This window comes from Penicillium roqueforti (assembly GCF_015533775.1).
Source record: "Penicillium roqueforti strain LCP96 04111 chromosome Unknown scaffold_19, whole genome shotgun sequence".
Lineage (NCBI taxonomy): Eukaryota > Fungi > Ascomycota > Eurotiomycetes > Eurotiales > Aspergillaceae > Penicillium > Penicillium roqueforti.
In genome coordinates, this window is record NW_024067583.1 from 12,097 (window position 1) to 29,238 (window position 17,142).

Below are 17,142 nucleotides of genomic sequence, written 5' to 3' on the forward strand. Positions count from 1 at the left end.
CATACCCAGAGGGTCGCTTCATGTGTCGTATCTAGTTCAGTTTGTACATCATTTTGGCTCTGTCTCTTAGATGGCGACACCCTGTAACACTAGTTAAAAGCGCGATTTCAATCGAGAATCCAACAATTTATATCATTAGAGTATTGCCTGTCAGAAAACGTTGTAGCATGCAATGCCGCATCACTAAATTTGGGAGCCACGTGATGGCCCCGGCGCGTCCTAGGTGGACGCGGTTCACCCGCTATCGCGCCCCTCACACATCTTGCGCACAACTTAATCTCTGCTTAAATAACAGGGTTCTTGAATTCTCGGCGCGTTGCTCCCTCAGGGAAGCCGCTGGCAATATGGGAAAACTCATTCGTTTGGAGCTTTTCAGTATGTACCGACCGGAAGGTGCGCAGGCAGTTGCTAACTTTGTTACTAGACTTCAAGTCCTACAAGGGACATCATGTCCTCCTATTCGGAGATGCGTACTTCACCTCAATTATTGGCCCGAATGGGTCTGGCAAGTCAAACTCGTGAGTGCCTCCTCGCCTCAGTCTAAAGGACCCAAGCTAACGCGCGTTAGGATGGATGCCATATCTTTCGTTCTAGGAATCAAGTCCTCTCACCTGCGATCGAGCAATCTCCGGGATCTTGTCTACCGTGGCCGTGTTTTGCGCACGTCTAAAGTGGACGGAGAACCTGCTGCTGATGGACAGGATGGCGAGGAAGAGGAAGGGCCAGAGAGCATGGATGTGGAGCAAGATGCCGGTGGAAACGACCCAAAGTCCGCTTGGGTGATGGCAGTCTATGAGGATGATGCGGGTGAGGAGCAACAATGGCGCCGATCTATTACCAGCCAAGGTGTCAGCGAATACCGCATCAACAACCGAATCGTGTCTGCCCACCAATACAACGAGGCATTAGAGGAGGAGAACATTCTGATCAAAGCGCGAAACTTCCTTGTGTTCCAGGGTGATGTTGAGGCGATCGCATCCCAGTCGCCCAAAGACCTTACCCGGTTGATTGAGCAAATCTCTGGCAGTTTGGAGTATAAGGTCGACTATGAAAAGTTCAAGGCGGAGGCGGAGGAGGCCGCAGAGCAGCAAACCATCCAGCTCAACCGTCGACGAGGCATCAACTCCGAAGTGAAGCAATACCAGGAACAGAAGCGAGAGGCTGAGAACTACGCGAAAAAGGCCGAAGAACGCGACCAGGCCATTATCACTCATATCCTGTGGAAGCTGTTCCACTTCCAGCGGTTGATCGACGACTCCAGTGCTGATATCCAGAAATACCAAAATGAGCTCAAAGAATACCGCCGTGGCGTTGAGAAATATGATAAGAACGTCGAGGATGCCAAGAAGGACCATGCTCGAGTCGGCAGAGATGTTGGCAAGGCTGAGAAAAACATCACAAAAAAGGAGAGGGAGATTGAAGAACTCAACAACTCACTTGTGCCTGTGGATGAGAAGATCGACATCACCCTGAAGAAGGTTGAGAGATACGCGTCAAAGATTACTGAGATCGAAAAGGAGCGCACATCACAATCCAACAATGGCAAGCAACTAGAAAAGGACCTCAAGCTTGTCGAAAAAGCTCAGACCCAATGGGAAGTTGAATGGCAGAAGACCATGAGCAAGAAGGGTGGCCAGCTGAGCGAAGCCGATCAGCAGGAGTACCGTAAACTCAGAGAAGAAGTGAACCGACGTTCATCGGCGGACTCGTTGAACCTTGACAATCTGCGACGGCAGAGAAAGACCGAAGCTGAAGCAGTCAATAGCTTGAAGGGCAAGTTTGAGAACACTGAATGGCAACTGAAGTCAGTTGAATCCGATGTCCAGAACATGAACGAACGCAAGGCGTCTCTCAATAACACCGTCAAGTCCACATCCAAAGAGATCGAGCATAAGAAGAAGGAGTTGAACGCCTTGACTTCCGAGCGTTTGAAGGTCTCGCAAGTGCGAACTGAGCTCGAGGAAAAGCTTCAGGTCGTGTTAAGGAAACTTCTCGAGGCTGATGATGGTAAGAAGCAGACTGAACGCGAACTCCGCGCCAAGGAGTTGATCTCGGCCTTGAAGCGCATCTTCCCCGGTGTCAAAGGCCGTGTCAGTGATCTTTGCCGGCCGAAGCAGAAGAAATACTCCGATGCAGTCAGCACCGTACTAGGTCGACACTTTGACGCCATTGTTGTTGATAACGAGAAGACCGCGAAGGAGTGCATTCAGCACCTACGCGACCAACGCGCAGGTCAGGCCACGTTCATTCCTCTGGAAACTATTCAAGTCAAGGCGTTCAACTCGAACCTGAAGGGCATGCATCGGGGCATGCGCCCTGCCATTGAGACTATTGACTATGATGATTCAGTTGCACGAGCAATTAGTTACGCGTGCGGCAACTCTATTGTTTGTGACGATCTGGCGACGGCCAAGTACCTTTGCTACGAAAGAAATGTGGATGCGAAGGCTGTCACCCTCGATGGAACTGTCATCCACAAGGGTGGCCTCATGACTGGTGGACGTGGTCCTCAGCAGCAGAACTCCAAGCGCTGGGAAGATTCCGAGGTCGAGAACCTATATAAATTAAAGGAGAAGCTCATGGGCGATCTCGCGACCCTCCCTAAGAGTCACCGCCGAGGCTCTGAGGAAGAGACCCTGCAGGGCGAGCTCGTCGGTCTCGAGCAGCGCCTCATTTACTCTCGTGATGAGTTGAAGGCTCTTGAAAGGAACCTCGAGAGCAAGCTTAGCGAGCTGGACTTCGTTAAGCGCCAGATGGAAGAACTGCGACCCAAATACACCGAGCGCAAGGAAAACCTTGATGAGCTAGATGAGACAATCGAAACGTCACAAGCTTCAGTTAGCACTGTCGAGGATGAGATTTACCGCAGTTTCTGCAAGCGCCTAGGGTATGATGATATTCGAGAATATGAAGCCCAGCAGGGCTCTATGCAGGAAGAGGCCGCACAAAAAAAGCTTGAGTTCACCACCCAGAAGAGCCGAATCGAGAACCAGCTCAGCTTTGAGAAGCAGCGTATCCAAGCAACCGAGGACCGAATCAACGGCCTTAAGGCCCAATACGAGCGTGATCAGGGCCTGATTGAAGAGCTACAAAGCCAGCAAGAAGGAATCCGCAACCAGCTCGATGAGTTCGAAGCGGAACTTGAACTCCTCCGAGAGGCCCTCGAGAAGCAAAAGGAAATCTATGGACAAGCAGCAGAAAACTTGGCAGAGCAGCGTCGTGAACTCCAGAAGCGTAGCAAGCACGTTGAATCAGCGTTAAAGAATGTTAATGCACTTGAAGCAGACATTCAGAGAAACTCTTCCAGTCGTTACACTCTTTTGCGCCGCTGCAAGCTTGAAGACATTGATATTCCTTTGACCGAGTCTTCCAATTCCCTTGACAAGCTTCCAATTGATGACCTTGTGCAAGCAGCAGACCCTGATGCCATGGAGGTGGATGAAGGAGATGGTTTGGACGAGACTGCCCAGGTGCATGATTACGGTATCGAGATCGACTTTGATTCTCTGGGTGAGACCCTGAAAGAGGTTTGTTCTCCTATCCATTGCTTATTTGTCACATACTAATTCAATTCCAGGAGGCCGATGACAAGCTCGAGGATGAACTGCTCGACAAGGTCCGTGTTCTCAACAGTGACCTTGACAAGATGGCACCGAATGCTCGTGCCATGGAGCGCCTGGAGAGTGTCGAGAACAAACTTCGCAGCACCGAAAAAGATTTCGACGACGCCCGAAAGTCTGCACGAAAGGCCAAGGAAGAGTTTGAGTCCGTGATGAAGCTGCGATCCGACCTCTTCAACAAGGCATTCACCCATATTTCTGAGCAGATCGGGCCCATTTACCGTGAACTCACGCGCAGTCCCAATTACCCCCTGGGTGGTCAAGCGTAGGTTTCCTCAACTCCCGACTTTGAATAATCGCTAACATCTCAAAGCTACCTCGATATTGAGGACTCGGACGAGCCATACCTGGACGGCATCAAATACCACGCCATGCCCCCTCTTAAACGTTTCCGAGACATGGAACATCTCTCCGGTGGCGAGAAGACCATGGCCGCACTCGCTCTGCTATTCGCCATTCACTCATACCAGCCGTCTCCATTCTTCGTACTGGACGAGGTCGACGCAGCCCTGGACAACACCAACGTCGCCCGCATCGCCAACTATATCCACGACCACGCCTCGCCGGGCATGCAGTTTATCGTGATTAGTCTGAAAACCGGACTGTTCCAGAACAGCGAGGCTCTGGTCGGTATCTACCGGGACCAGGTCGAGAACAGCAGCAAATCGTTGACGCTTGATGTGAGTTTTAATGTGGTTCGTATGCGATATGGAAATATGCTGACAATGATTGTTCCAGCTTCGGAAGTACACCTAGATCGGTGGTATTTATGCGGATTGTGTGATGACCCTTTGCTTTTGCTTTGCTTATTTCTTCATCTTTGTAGATTATTGAGTCTTGCTGGTTTGTTTTCTTCTTCTATCAGTGTCGATCATAGGAGTAGGAAGCCCAGTGTCTATTCTGAGCACTTATTCCTATCGGCAAGGCTGTTAATTGATACCAGTTCCTGTACTGTGTTTTTCAAGTCGTTCCAATCTTTCTCATACGTCGTACCTGCGGATAGCCCTAAAAATATCCGTTTCCGAACACTTAGGTGCCGACTGTTCATACTTCTACGGATTCCAGAAAGTGGCTCGTAGAGGACTTCTCGAAAGTAGATATGAATAGATTCAATTAACTCCATCTAACTAGATGTGTTAAGGCCACCATGTTGAAAACCTCCTAGAAGATGCTCATGGCAAAAGATAGGAGAGAGATACCAAGGCCTCGCAAAAAAATAGCAAAAAACTGACCACCTGTAAAACCACGAACCGACTGACTTCCACCATGTAGAGAGGCACTTGTTGAAAGCACCGGCGTGGGAAGAGACAAATCGAAGTCTCAAAAGAAGAAAACCGAGAAGAACAAAACCAAGATTGAGAACCGTGAACCGAAAAGACTTTTCATCCGCGAGACTTGCGACCTATTGGAGGGACCACCATAGCGAGAGGCAGGTAGTCATCGAGGCCTGATAAGTCAGATGCCAACTAGTTTGTCGCTGTCTGTGCCACAACCTCAATTTCCTTCGCAGGCTTCACCTTGGGAGTGATCTTCATCCCAGAAACAGCCTTGGCTAGAATAGCAGCCTTGGCCTGGGCAGCACTCTTTACCTGGGCGGCATTCTTGGCTTGGGCGGCACTCTTGAATTCAGCAGCAGACTTAACCTGGGAAGCAGTCTTGGAAGGAGTAGCAGTCTTGACCCCAGCAGCAGGCTTAACCGGAGTAGCACTCTTGGCCTTAGCAGCAGCCTTGGCTAGAAGAGCAGCCTTGACCTCAGGAGTGATCTTAACCGGAGGAGTAGCCTTGGCCTGGGGGATAACTTTGGCCTGGGGAGTAACTTTAGCCTTGGTTCCATTGGCGGTGGTATGCTTGGTCTGAGAAGTAGTAGAGTCGACCTGAGTTGCTGTCTTGGTCTGAGGAATGGCCTCGGGCTCAGTGACGGGCTCGGCTTCGGTGGGCGTCTTAATCCCGCTGGTATCAGTGAGATCCTCGGAGGACGACTCAATATCCACGCCAGAGGCACGAACAGTCTCAGGAGTAGCATTAGGGGAAGCTTCCGAACCAGTGGTCTCGGCGACAGAGACAGGCGGAGACGGGTTGGCTTGTTCGCCCTCGCCAAGTGGCTTGGGGACCTGGTTCGGGATGCTCATGAGAATGTTGTTCACGGCATCAGGGTTTTTGTGAATGTGGACCGTGTGCTTGAGCTTGTCCTTGACCTTGAAGTCACAGGGAATGAGACGGTAGGGGAGCTCCTGGTCGCGATGGTACTCGTAGAGCCGGACTTTGTAGCCACGGATGAGGATGGCCCAGCATCGTTCATCTGGAAGAGGGGCACTGAGAAGTCGGGGAACGAACTGATCCCAGTCTGCCTGGACTGAAACAGAGGTGTCGAGGACGACCTTCACGATGGTGTGCAGGGATCTTTCATCGCCAGAGGCTTTCACGACGAAGCAGTTGGAGTGGTTATTCTCCTCGTCCTCTTGCCACTTGAGGACCCAGCCATCGTTCGAATCGAAGGCGTAAGTAAGGAGAGCGCTGACCATGATCTTGACATTCTCAGCGGTTGGGTTAGCCTCGTAGGCGTTGATGAATTCAGCAATAGCAGGAAGCGAGAGATAGTTTGTGGTCTCCATGATTACGAAGTTGAAAAGCGTTGCTGGTGAGCAGAGATTGATGAACCTGGAGAGGAAGGAAGTCGCAGGAAGGAAGTGGCAAGGACTGAGGTGGAAATGCTTAAGGTCTTGGAATCGCAAGCGAGATCAGGAAACTGCACGTAACGTGAAAGTGGGAAAGTGTGCGTAGAAGAGTGAATTGAGGCAAACATTTATACTTGTAGGGTTAGTTCTACCTACCCTATAAACGCGTGTTTGATCAAAGAAGGCGAATTATCAAAGCAAACATTAGTCTCCCACTTGCTACTGATCTGTATAACTTCATATGTTTCTATATGTACTATTACAAGTAACATAGAACTGTGAGCTAAGTGAAAGGTCGCCGTCTACGTCCATAGATATATATCTAGATCTAGTGTTAGTCTGCCAATGACTCCATATTCTGAGCATTCACCAGGACACAAGCAGACTGAAAAGCAAATGAAAGGAAGCCAAGAGTAAGCCAGGAGGAAATATATACTGAGTAGACAGGATGATGTCTGCTGGGTCCTTCCTATCTGGGCTGTCGTCGCTTCCATGGGCTCGGACTGAGATGACTTCAGGGCTTAGTAAGTTGAATGTCTACTGAGTGCACTCAGGCAAAGTGTGCGCTACAATAGATCTCAATACAACAAATTATTATCTTCTATTGTTCAAAGTCTGCTCATTGACTCATTTTGTCATCTCACCAGGCCAAGCAGAATCGTCTCTGACTACCAGGTTCAAGCTCGGCTCATCCCAAAATAAGTTACATGAGCTTCATTCACATGTCCTCTCTGGGCCTCGTAGCTCTAGACCTCATTTGATCAATACTAGAGAGGAGCAAAGATCATACCTGAGGCCAGACTCAACAGAATCTGCATATCCTCCTCACTAGTCTCTGACTTTGTAGGTACATGGAGTGGCCAAGCCCACCATCAAGCTCTGAGCGACTGATTCTGGCGGGGGATTTCCGACCGAATAAGTTCTCAAGAACTGGTGATCACCAAGGCGTGAGATACCATATGCGGATTGGAGACAATTGCAGGATGTCCTGAAAGTAATCACAGAGCTGCATATACTGCACACTCACATATGTACAGCGACATGATCTATACGATCAGGTCCGAAGGCATCCATGACTGAATGGCGTGCCTAGTACAAATGACACCGTACGTTGGAAGCATGGATGAGATTCCCGTTATGGCTTCCTGCCTGAGAAATCCGCAAGGCGGGATAGTGGCTGACTGGGGCACCGGAAACGAACCGATCGCCTATTATTGCTCGGACTCTTAGCCATCAGGGTGAGACTACTGACATTGCCTTGTTCGTATACGAATCGGAGAATGGCAAGCCCGTGCGACAAAGCGATGTCACGATTGGCAAATACTCGGGAGTCAAGGGCTTAAAATTGAGAATCCTGATCAAGTTGATAGGAGAAGCGACCCGCTCTCGATTTTGGGTGTGTTCTATCGAGTCATGGGCCCCAGGGTAACTGGAAAGCTTGAGGGCCGTTCGTATCGAGCCCTACCCCTGTACCTGGGTTGAGACCAGCAGTTCGCAAGTGATAAAGTACTGGAATCCTGCCCTATACCTCCAGCGACACTGTGACTGGTCAGCGTGCTGAACCCCGACTTTGTATAGTCGGCTGCATCTGCACAGACACTCCTTATCTATCCTCCACGCTCGAAGCGGTTCTAGGCTCTCCCTTGACAACTTAATGGAGCGCTTTACACAGACGGAATCCGTGCCCACTAAGGATAAAACCAAGCTTCGACGGGGTATCGAGCCAATAGCTCTAATCGCCTCTCCCTGGGAACCCGACGCCAAGAACGGTGAGACGAACAACGGGGTCATCGGGTGCAGTCTACTTGGGTATAGTCAACGCCACCGGCCAAGGAACTGTGAGCCCATGTTCCAAGTTGCAAATCATGCCCAGTGTCAACGCCCCGGACACACGGAGACGACCTGAGTGAGAGTTCCAATAATGCAAGTCTCCTGCACCGATACCCTGCTACCGGGATTTGGGCATCTGCACCCAGCTAGCAATGGAAATGGGAAGTCAGCGGGAGCTTCGGGTGCATTACCCGAGATTTGTGCTTGAGAACATTGCGCAATATAAGTATACTACAGCAGCGACACTCGATATTCGGTTATCGAGAAAAAAATATAGTGAATATGCAATCGATCGTGGTGTAACGGTAGCAGTACATATATATTGTGGGAACAGCTGGCGTCCACGGGCGGATGGATCTGCTATGCGCATAATGTGGCTATTATAGGGGATACATTGTACAGAATAATACACACAGCGCACAACAGTAGAGTCGCTCGTATTGTACTGTACGTTGGATGTCGTATATCGCGCCGATCATTTCGTCTGCGGCCCGCACATAGGCAAGGGGCGCATGTCTTTTGCACACTGACCATTCGATTCTCGTGTGGGGAGTGTTGGGTGTTACCGAGTTGGGGCCAATGCGGCTCAGAAGGGAAAACCCCGTGTCACTGATTGCGTGGAAGTATTTTGCTTTTTCCCATGAGGCTGCCTGGCAAACGGCTGGATATTCGATTCTCAAGCCATCGGATGCGTACCAAAGACAGAAAGTATAAAAGGCGGATACCTGCTGTCCCTGTCTTCAACGGGATTACAGTATACTAGTCCAATGTCACGATCAACCCGATCTCTCGCACTATAAAGTGAAACAGTACCGTTATATTAACAGCACGGAATATGCGGCCCGAGGCCCATCGGCGAGCATCAAAGGGCGACGGCTATATTTTCCGCATTTGTAGGTGGAGTCGAGCAATAAGAGCGCCCTAAAAAGCAAACACGAACAAAAACAAGAAACAGACGGTGGGGAAGACGAAGGGAAGATCCTAGCTAATCATAGCCATTTCCAATAATTGCTGGTCGTATACGGAAAAAGAAACAATGCCATGATAGTTACGCAGTAGAGTGATCAAATCCGCAATGATCAGCTTCTTTCCCGTCCTGTCGACACTGTCGATCCGGGAGCAGGGAACCGATCCCAATGGTAGTTGACTCTTTCTTCTTCTGGATAGGATGGAGTCCGGATACGACAATATCGGTGGGAATGCTTCTCTAGCTCCGGGTTGCGACGTCCGCGTATGCACGATGCCGAACAGGAGTTGAATCTGAAGACTCATAATGTGTATTTGTAGAAAAAGAAAGAAGAGAAAAAGAAAGAAGCCATCACGAAAATAAAAAAGAAACAAGGTTGACCAGGATACCGTCGGGCCTGGCATCCGCGCGTCCGGAAGCAGAAACCGACTTCCGCGGACTTGAAAATAAGCTCAAGATTCGATGGTCGCGTTTACCCTCGTATACGAAGACATTCATGGACCCCTGTTGTACATAGATTAGGTTGAAGGGCACGGACAATGGTGGACCAAGCGCGGTGGAGATGGACCTTGGACTGACAGGAGGAAGCGAAGAGAAGGAAAGGAAGGGAAGCAATCTGCGGCGCAGCTGATGTACGGAGTAGTCGAGCGTATCCATAGGAGATCCATCACGAAGGAGAGATTCACCTAGACCCATTAGTCAGTGCTTTATTAGCCTCTCTTGGCTTGCAGGAGATGATCTCAGAGGCGTCCAGGATGACCGCTCTTCTTTATCACTTGTCCTGCCCAGGGATCGCCGATCGGTTGATACGATTGGATGGTGATTTATTGATTACTCTATGTCTGCATGTATTATTTCTGATTCTGATAATTGGGCTAGAGAGAAGTGGTGTATCAGACGGGAAGTATTTCAGAAATGGATTGCTGCAGATGGCTAAGACATCGTTAGGGCAGTTAGGGCAAGCTAAGAAGTTAGGTAAATCATTTAATTGAATAATCAAATGATTTAAAATAGAAATTGAGACGTCCAGAGGTGTGGGCCGATCTCGGATCCCCCGACAGAACCATGGATCGAACAAGGTTATGTGACACTCATCCATGGCTCACAGCCCTAAGTGTCAGTGCGCAGAACGGACTCGACCCATCGACTACACATCGCAAAGGGGCAGACGCAGATGGGCCAATCACAGCCGCCACACCGAAGTGATACGGAGGCTGCCCTATTGCCACACGCTCGCTTTCGCAGCTATTCCTTTTTCCTTGCATTAGCTCCACGCCGATTCGTGCGTTCAGGAGACGTCGGGGTGGAGATATGCCAATCCTCGGGGTTTGGCGTCGGAAATGGGAGATCATGGATAGCCCGTATTGGACTTACTTGGTATATTTATCTCCCCTTGGACCCTGCCCCTGATCGAATGGTCCCGGACTTCTTATCCATCGGCAAGCTGTGTTGACTCTTCTATTAATTGACACCGTGGATTGCTGGGCATTCTGTATATCTGTGCACGTTACCTTGAAAAGCGCAGCCTGACCTGGATTCGACTTCAACCGTACTATCTGATTCTCACCATGGATATGAATCGATATCCAGTTCCCGAAGAGGTCTTGGAGAGAAGACACTCTGATACGTGCATCCCACACCAGCATATGAACATGGTAATAGAACTATTGCAAACCAAGGCACATCAGTGGGCTAACAACCAATAGCCGATCACTCCTAAACAGCCCCATACCGAATATACACACCCACACTTCGCCATGATATACCTCGACCACAACGGTCAATGGCAACTACAAGCCTCGCCCTCAATTGCAGGCTGCGAAGGCGCCATCTTCACTCAAGATGTTACAGACCGATTCATAGAAATGACTGGCCAGACGCCCCAAACCAGTCCGCAGTTCCCAAGTGAGTCAGATTCCATCCAAGTTCCAGAACGACGCTGACATCCTCTCCTTGCAGACCCGACCCAAGCACCCCACTCCCCTTGGGACGAGCAACCTGCTTCGGGATGGGCCCCGCCTCAGGCGCGACAGGCCGAGATGATCCCGTTCCAATGGTCATCACAGCAAAGCCGAAAAAAGTCGAGGCGTGCCGGCGGTACGCCCAAGTCTCGACCGAAATCTACCTCGCCGCCGCCTGTCGCTCCGGCTCCCGGGCGGACGGTCCTTCGTGTCGGGAACCGGGCGCTGCTGCGACGGTACTATGAGAAGGCATTTGAGGATTTCCAGCAGCTCAACTGCCGGGCGATTGCGAAATCCTATATTAAGCTTGTCGAGCCGAGGAAGCAGGTCCACTACCCGTATAACGGGCGCAGGGTGATTGCCGGTGTCTCGCAGCGTGTTGACCCGGAGTTCACGAAGCCTGCGTGGTGGCCTGCTGGTGTCTTGCACAAAGAGCCTGATCATCTGCTCAAACCTGGTGAGCATATCCTAGTATCACGATATGAACCAGATTAATACTGACTGACCATAGATCGTCTGCGACTTCTGGTTCATATCCTCTGTGAACTAAAGGATAGCCACGGAGTCACAACGGATAAGCTGCGAGAAGCTGGCCAAGACGTCAGACGGCAGATCACACCTGCCCACCGGCTGCAGGTTCTCGACGAGATCTACTTTGTGCGCCAAATGGAAGAACAATATCTGGATGGTGAAATCGGTATGTATCCCTATCCCGGCAAGATTCAATCTACAGTTCACTGACATGTACTATAGACGCCAGCACCTTGATTCAGATAACACAGACACATCTACCCGAAGCAATCTTCCCAGACGATGACCTATCATCTCGTGCACACGCAGCACCCGTAACAGCCCCTTCCATCGAGGCCGAACATAACATGCACGACGCCCGCGACAACCCTGTTATCTCCACGCTGGAAGACGATGACCCAAAGCTGCACCACTCGCATAGTCTGCCCCTATCACCCACTACTAGCGAGTCCAGTGGTCCACACAGCCCAACTGGCAGTTTCGGCTACCCAATAGCCATAGCACCCTCCGTGCATGTAATACCCCCTCTCGAGTCCCCCAATGTCACAAAGTCTATACATCCAGACCCGAGTTATCTGTCGGGGTACTACTCGCAGCAATTCGTGTCTGATAAAGCGCCTGGGTTTTGGCCACATGCCAATACTGCCTCGCAGTATGGCTATTGATGTTCTGTTTCTCTTGTTTTCCAGTACATAACTGGAGTTTGAGCGTTTGGCTGGACACGGATCTTGGGTTTCATTGGTTACTTTTCCATATATATATTTTCTTAGGATGGTTTGTTAATTAGCTTCCATATACGAGAAGTCAGGGAGAATGCAAATTAATGGACAACCTGATCTCTCGTAGAGTCGACCTTATGAATTAGCTGCCTCAGGAGTCAGGCGACACCTGGGCCAAGACGGCTCGCTGATTGGGTCCGCGTGACGATCCCCTAGCGCAGCTCCTCCATCCAACCACCACTCACATCGCCAGCACACGTCAATTCCTCACCTTCTCGCTGGCTCTTGACTGTGTGTTTCTCCAACCTTTTGGCCTGCACCAAAGCATCAGAAGCCCTACATCGCCGTTTCCGTGCCATGCGCCAGTAAGCCCGCAGTTGTTTACTTCTTGGATCGCCAACCACAGTCCGCCATCCGCGCCCTCCGACTCCAACACACGCGTGATCTACCGATAAGGTAACTTTGCCGTCTCTTTGGATGATTACCCCTCATATCTATATAATGGCCGTGTCGTTCGGCACTTGTGTCTGTTTGGCACATCTAAAAAGTGCTTTTGAAGCTTGCAACTATGGGGATGCTAACTTTCAATCGGTTCCTCAGTCGACCGTATCCCAACACCCGGGACGGACCGACAATACTCTGCTTCCAGCAACAGTTTCTAATGGAAAGCACCGGCTCGAGGAGAAAATCCGATACCATGTCGGCCGAGCCTCCGGTCTCCACGCCAGTCGTGGAGGATGTGTCTTCAGATGACTCCGACAACGATGAATCCGACTCTCCTGCCATAACCCCAGGAACCCTGTCGCGCAACGGCTCCTTCTCAAACAGCAGCTCGTACCTAGAAGACTGGGAGTCATTTCCACCGCTGGACAAGCTGACTATTTTCGACCTCCTCGACAACATCCACCTCTCACAGCGTCTGGAGACTTGGCAGCAGACCCTCGCCGCGCAAAGGGAGAAGGTGCGCAAGCAGCGGGAGAAGCTGAGGTTGTCGTCCTTGAATGCCAAGGACCGTGTTATGGGTGAATGGAAGCGCCATGCACCGACCGCCGAGGAGAAGCTGGAGAAATATCGTGCTCGGATGAAGCATGGCGTTGAGCGTCTCGGCAAGCGGTGGAGCCAGACGGCGACTGTCACCCTCCGGGAGAAGATGTCGTTTATTGCTGGTGTGCTCAATATCTTCATCAGCGGCTACCTGATCGGTGCTTGCCCGGAGTACTTTTACTACTGGTTTAGCGGCCAGCTGGCTTTTTTCATGCCCATCCGCTACTTTACATACCATGCTAAAGGCTACCACTACTTCTTGGCCGATCTCTGCTACTTTGTCAATTTGCTCTGCATGCTGAGTATTTGGGTCTTCCCGAACTCGAAACGGCTTTTCATTAGCACGTTCTGCTTGACTTTCGGAAACAATGCGGTTGCAATCGCCATGTGGCGGAACTCGATGGTGTTCCACAGTATGGACAAGGTCGTCAGGTACGTTACACATCAAAAGGAACAAGTTCATCGCTCATCTTATCTAGTCTCTTCATCCATATTATGCCACCCGTGACTCTGCACTGCATCGTACACCTGACTCCGGTTGCGATACTCAAGGAACGCTTCCCTGCTGTCTACGACATCAAGTTCAGTAAGCCCGGGGACCCAGAGCATTATGGTCTTGGTGCCATGATCCTCTGGTCCACGGCCCCCTATGTGGTGTGGCAGCTCATGTACCACTTCCTGATTACCGTGCGCCGCCGCGACCAAATCGCAGCGGGTCGTCCGACCAGCTTCACCTGGCTGCGCAAGTCATACTCCAAAGCGTGGATTGGGCGGTTTGTGCTGAGTCTACCCGAGACGCTGCAAGAGCCATGCTTTATGGTGATCCAGTACGCGTACGCTTTGTCCACCATGCTCCCCTGTCCGATCTGGTTCTGGTACAAATGGGCCAGCGGTCTGTTCATGTCTGCGCTATTCGTCTGGAGCATCCACAATGGAGCGACCTACTACATCGACGTCTTTGGAAGGCGCTTCCAAAAGGAGCTGGAACAGCTTAGGACAGATATGGCTCGTTGGCAGAACTCTCCCGAAGGATCAACTAGTCCTATCCTTATCCCTGAGCCCAGCCCTCTCAGTGAAGCCATCAATGCACACAGCGAGGAGAAGCGATCTAGCGTTGATCGAATCCCTTTGTTGGAAACTGCCGATGTCTCCTCTACTGATATACCGGAGAAAGACAACAAGGATTCTGTTGTTCGAGAGCGAATTTGAACATTACGAGATACCATGTTGACATCGTTATGCCAGTCTTTATATACCCTTTGTTGGTTCTTGTCAAGATTCATGAGCCTGAATTGAGCGAGTCGGTTTATAGATGTACACGTTATTAGATTGAATGAATGTTATGAAAATACTTCTCCGTCGGTCCGTTCTCGAACTGTCCGGGATCTCTTTAACCCCGAGCAAAACCCGAGGCGGTCTCGGCCGTCACGTGCCAGATGACTGCGGCAGTACATCACAACATCTCGTCGGATCCGGTTCCAGGACATTCCAAACTTGTGACCGACATTTTATTACTGAGATTTTTTTTTTGGATCATCCTCTGGACATTAAGATTAATCATTAATTTCATTATTGTTGCCCTATAAACCCCCTGTTCGCTCGTTGCTTCGTGCACCAACTTTTTCACCGTTTCCCGCAAATGTCCGCTACAATGAGATCAACCGGATTAGTCCGCGGAACACCTGCTTTCCGGTCTGCACTAATCGGTAAGTGACGAGTCCAGAAATAAATGGAAATGCCAGTTGCTGATACTTCCCAGCAGGCCGTAGTCGTTCCAGTGCATTGAGCCCGGCCTCCATTGCAGCCCGCAGCCTTCTACGAAATGGCCGCGATCTGCCATCCCAGATCTCGGCCCTGGCCATCCTGATCCCGCAGCGTGGATATGCGACCGAGCCAACCCAGTCCACCAACTCTTCTCAGAACTACCCTCCCCCCGGGTTCAATGCCGAGCAGGCCAAGAAGCCGCTCCCCCAGGAACAGACCACGCAGCCACAATCGACGGTGGCGAAGACCCCCGAGACACAGGCGGCTGCTAAGCCGGCTGCCTCTGGAGAGGTTGCGAAGACGAGCGTGGAGGAGCAGAAGTTGGCTGAGAAGAAGAGCGCGAAAAAGTTGACGTTTGGACAGAAGGTCAAGAAGGAGTTGCAGCATTACTGGGATGGTACGAAGTTGCTTTCCACGGAGGTTAAGATTAGTTCGAGGCTGGCGTTGAAGATGGCCGGTGGTTATGAGCTGAGTCGTCGAGAGCACCGCCAGGTATGCGCCACTACAATATTTCGATTTGACGATTGGCTAACTGAGTTTGATTAGCTCCAACGTACTACAAAGGATCTGGGACGTTTGGTTCCGTTTTCGATGTTCCTCATCGTACCATTTGCCGAACTCCTCCTCCCCGTCGCCTTGAAGCTCTTCCCCAACATGCTCCCCAGCACATACGAGGGGCAGAAGGCCCGTGATGCCAAGGCATTGAACCTCAGATCGACCCGCAAAGAAGTTTCGGCATTTCTACGCAACACCATTGGCGAGACTGGTCTGCCTTTGACCGCAGCCACTGTCAAGAACCACGAATTCACAGACTTCTTCCGCAAGATTCGCACCACCGGCGAATCGCCCTCGACCGAGGATGTCATCAAGGTGTGCAAGATCTTCAAGGACGATCTGACCCTTGACAACTTGTCCCGACCCCAGCTGGTCGGCATTTGCCGTTACATGAACCTGAACTCTTTCGGTACCGACGCCATGCTCCGATACACTATTCGCCACCGTATGCGCCAGATCAAGCGTGACGACCGCGCGATCTTCTACGAGGGCGTTGATTCCCTCTCCGTCCCCGAACTGCAGATGGCCGGCGCCTCGCGCGGTATCCGCACACACGGTGTCTCCCCCGCGCGCCTGCGCGAGGATCTCACCATGTGGCTCGAGCTGCGTCTCAAGCAGGGTGTCCCCTCGACTCTGCTGGTCTTGAGTAACGCCTACCTATACACACAGGGCAAGGAGACCGAGTTCTCGTCGCAAGTCGACGCGCTCAAGTCTGTGCTCTCTAGTATTCCCGAGGAGCTGTTCCACGAGATCGAACTCGAGGTGCACAATGCCGAGGGCGCTGCTACCAACAAGCAGCGTCTGGAGGTTATCAAGGAGCAGGAGGAGCTGATCTCGGAGGAGAACGAGCAGAACAGCAAGAATGAGGTCAAGGGCGTTTCCGTACCTAAGGATACCGAGGATATCGACGAGAAGGAGGAGACTAAGGTCCAGCCTCCGGTCGATGGTGATAAGCAGTCTGCTGAGGCCAAGGATGCTTTAGCGGAGGGTGAGCGCGCCGAGAAGACCTCGGAGGCCAAGGATGCGAAGAAGAGCGAAAGCGTGTAGTTATATTGTTTGATTTATCTTGGATTGTACTTGTCATATAGATTTCCTTTACTTTGGCCCTCATTTGGTTTTCTTCCCTTCGGTTCTCTCCTGTGTTATTTATTTCGTGTTGATAGACCATTTGATCCCCGCCTCTCCCTTATTATGTTCCTGTATACTCTATTGACTCCCATATCTCTAATACAACTACATCCGTGGATAAATCAACCGTAACACTTGAAGTACTCTCCGGATTTATATCATTAGTCACCGACATTCCAAATTACCTCGGCTACAAACCCCATCTTCCCAGTATACAACCTGGCCACGGAGTACTCCGTCCATATCTCGGTCCAACAAACCCATTTGAAATGCTCTCACGACCACAGCGCAACCTTCTCCAAAGACTTCGTTTCAGCCACGCTTACCAAAGCCCAACCCAAAACCAGC

General features: G+C 50.9%; 4 protein-coding genes across 4 annotated transcripts; 3 read left to right on the top strand and 1 right to left on the bottom strand.

Annotated features, from left to right (window-relative positions):
• Positions 1-344: 344 nt before the first annotated feature.
• LCP9604111_6781 (cohesin subunit SMC1) lies at positions 345-4,376 on the top strand (the record flags this gene model as incomplete). Its single annotated transcript, XM_039074740.1, has 6 exons — positions 345-375; positions 425-518; positions 569-3,527; positions 3,578-3,885; positions 3,934-4,300; positions 4,359-4,376. 6 exons carry the CDS (start codon positions 345-347, stop codon positions 4,374-4,376), a joined length of 3,777 nt encoding a protein of 1,258 aa, XP_038927082.1.
• A 710-nt stretch (positions 4,377-5,086) lies between these two features.
• Positions 5,087-6,232, bottom strand: LCP9604111_6782 (uncharacterized protein; the record flags this gene model as incomplete). The annotated part of the gene is made up of 1 exon (XM_039074741.1): positions 5,087-6,232. The coding sequence occupies one exon, from the start codon at positions 6,230-6,232 to the stop codon at positions 5,087-5,089; it is 1,146 nt and encodes a 381-aa protein (XP_038927083.1).
• Positions 6,233-10,660: 4,428 nt separating this feature from the next.
• LCP9604111_6783 (glycerophosphocholine acyltransferase) lies at positions 10,661-14,556 on the top strand (the record flags this gene model as incomplete). The annotated part of the gene is made up of 9 exons (XM_039074742.1): positions 10,661-10,747; positions 10,799-10,997; positions 11,052-11,510; positions 11,565-11,750; positions 11,807-12,236; positions 12,525-12,594; positions 12,638-12,759; positions 12,904-13,779; positions 13,827-14,556. 9 exons carry the CDS (start codon positions 10,661-10,663, stop codon positions 14,554-14,556), a joined length of 3,159 nt encoding a protein of 1,052 aa, XP_038927084.1.
• A 442-nt stretch (positions 14,557-14,998) lies between these two features.
• On the top strand, positions 14,999-16,713 carry LCP9604111_6784 (MRS7 family protein; the record flags this gene model as incomplete). Its single annotated transcript, XM_039074743.1, has 3 exons — positions 14,999-15,053; positions 15,107-15,603; positions 15,658-16,713. The coding sequence occupies 3 exons, from the start codon at positions 14,999-15,001 to the stop codon at positions 16,711-16,713; spliced, it is 1,608 nt and encodes a 535-aa protein (XP_038927085.1).
• Between the last annotated feature and the right edge of the window lie 429 nt (positions 16,714-17,142).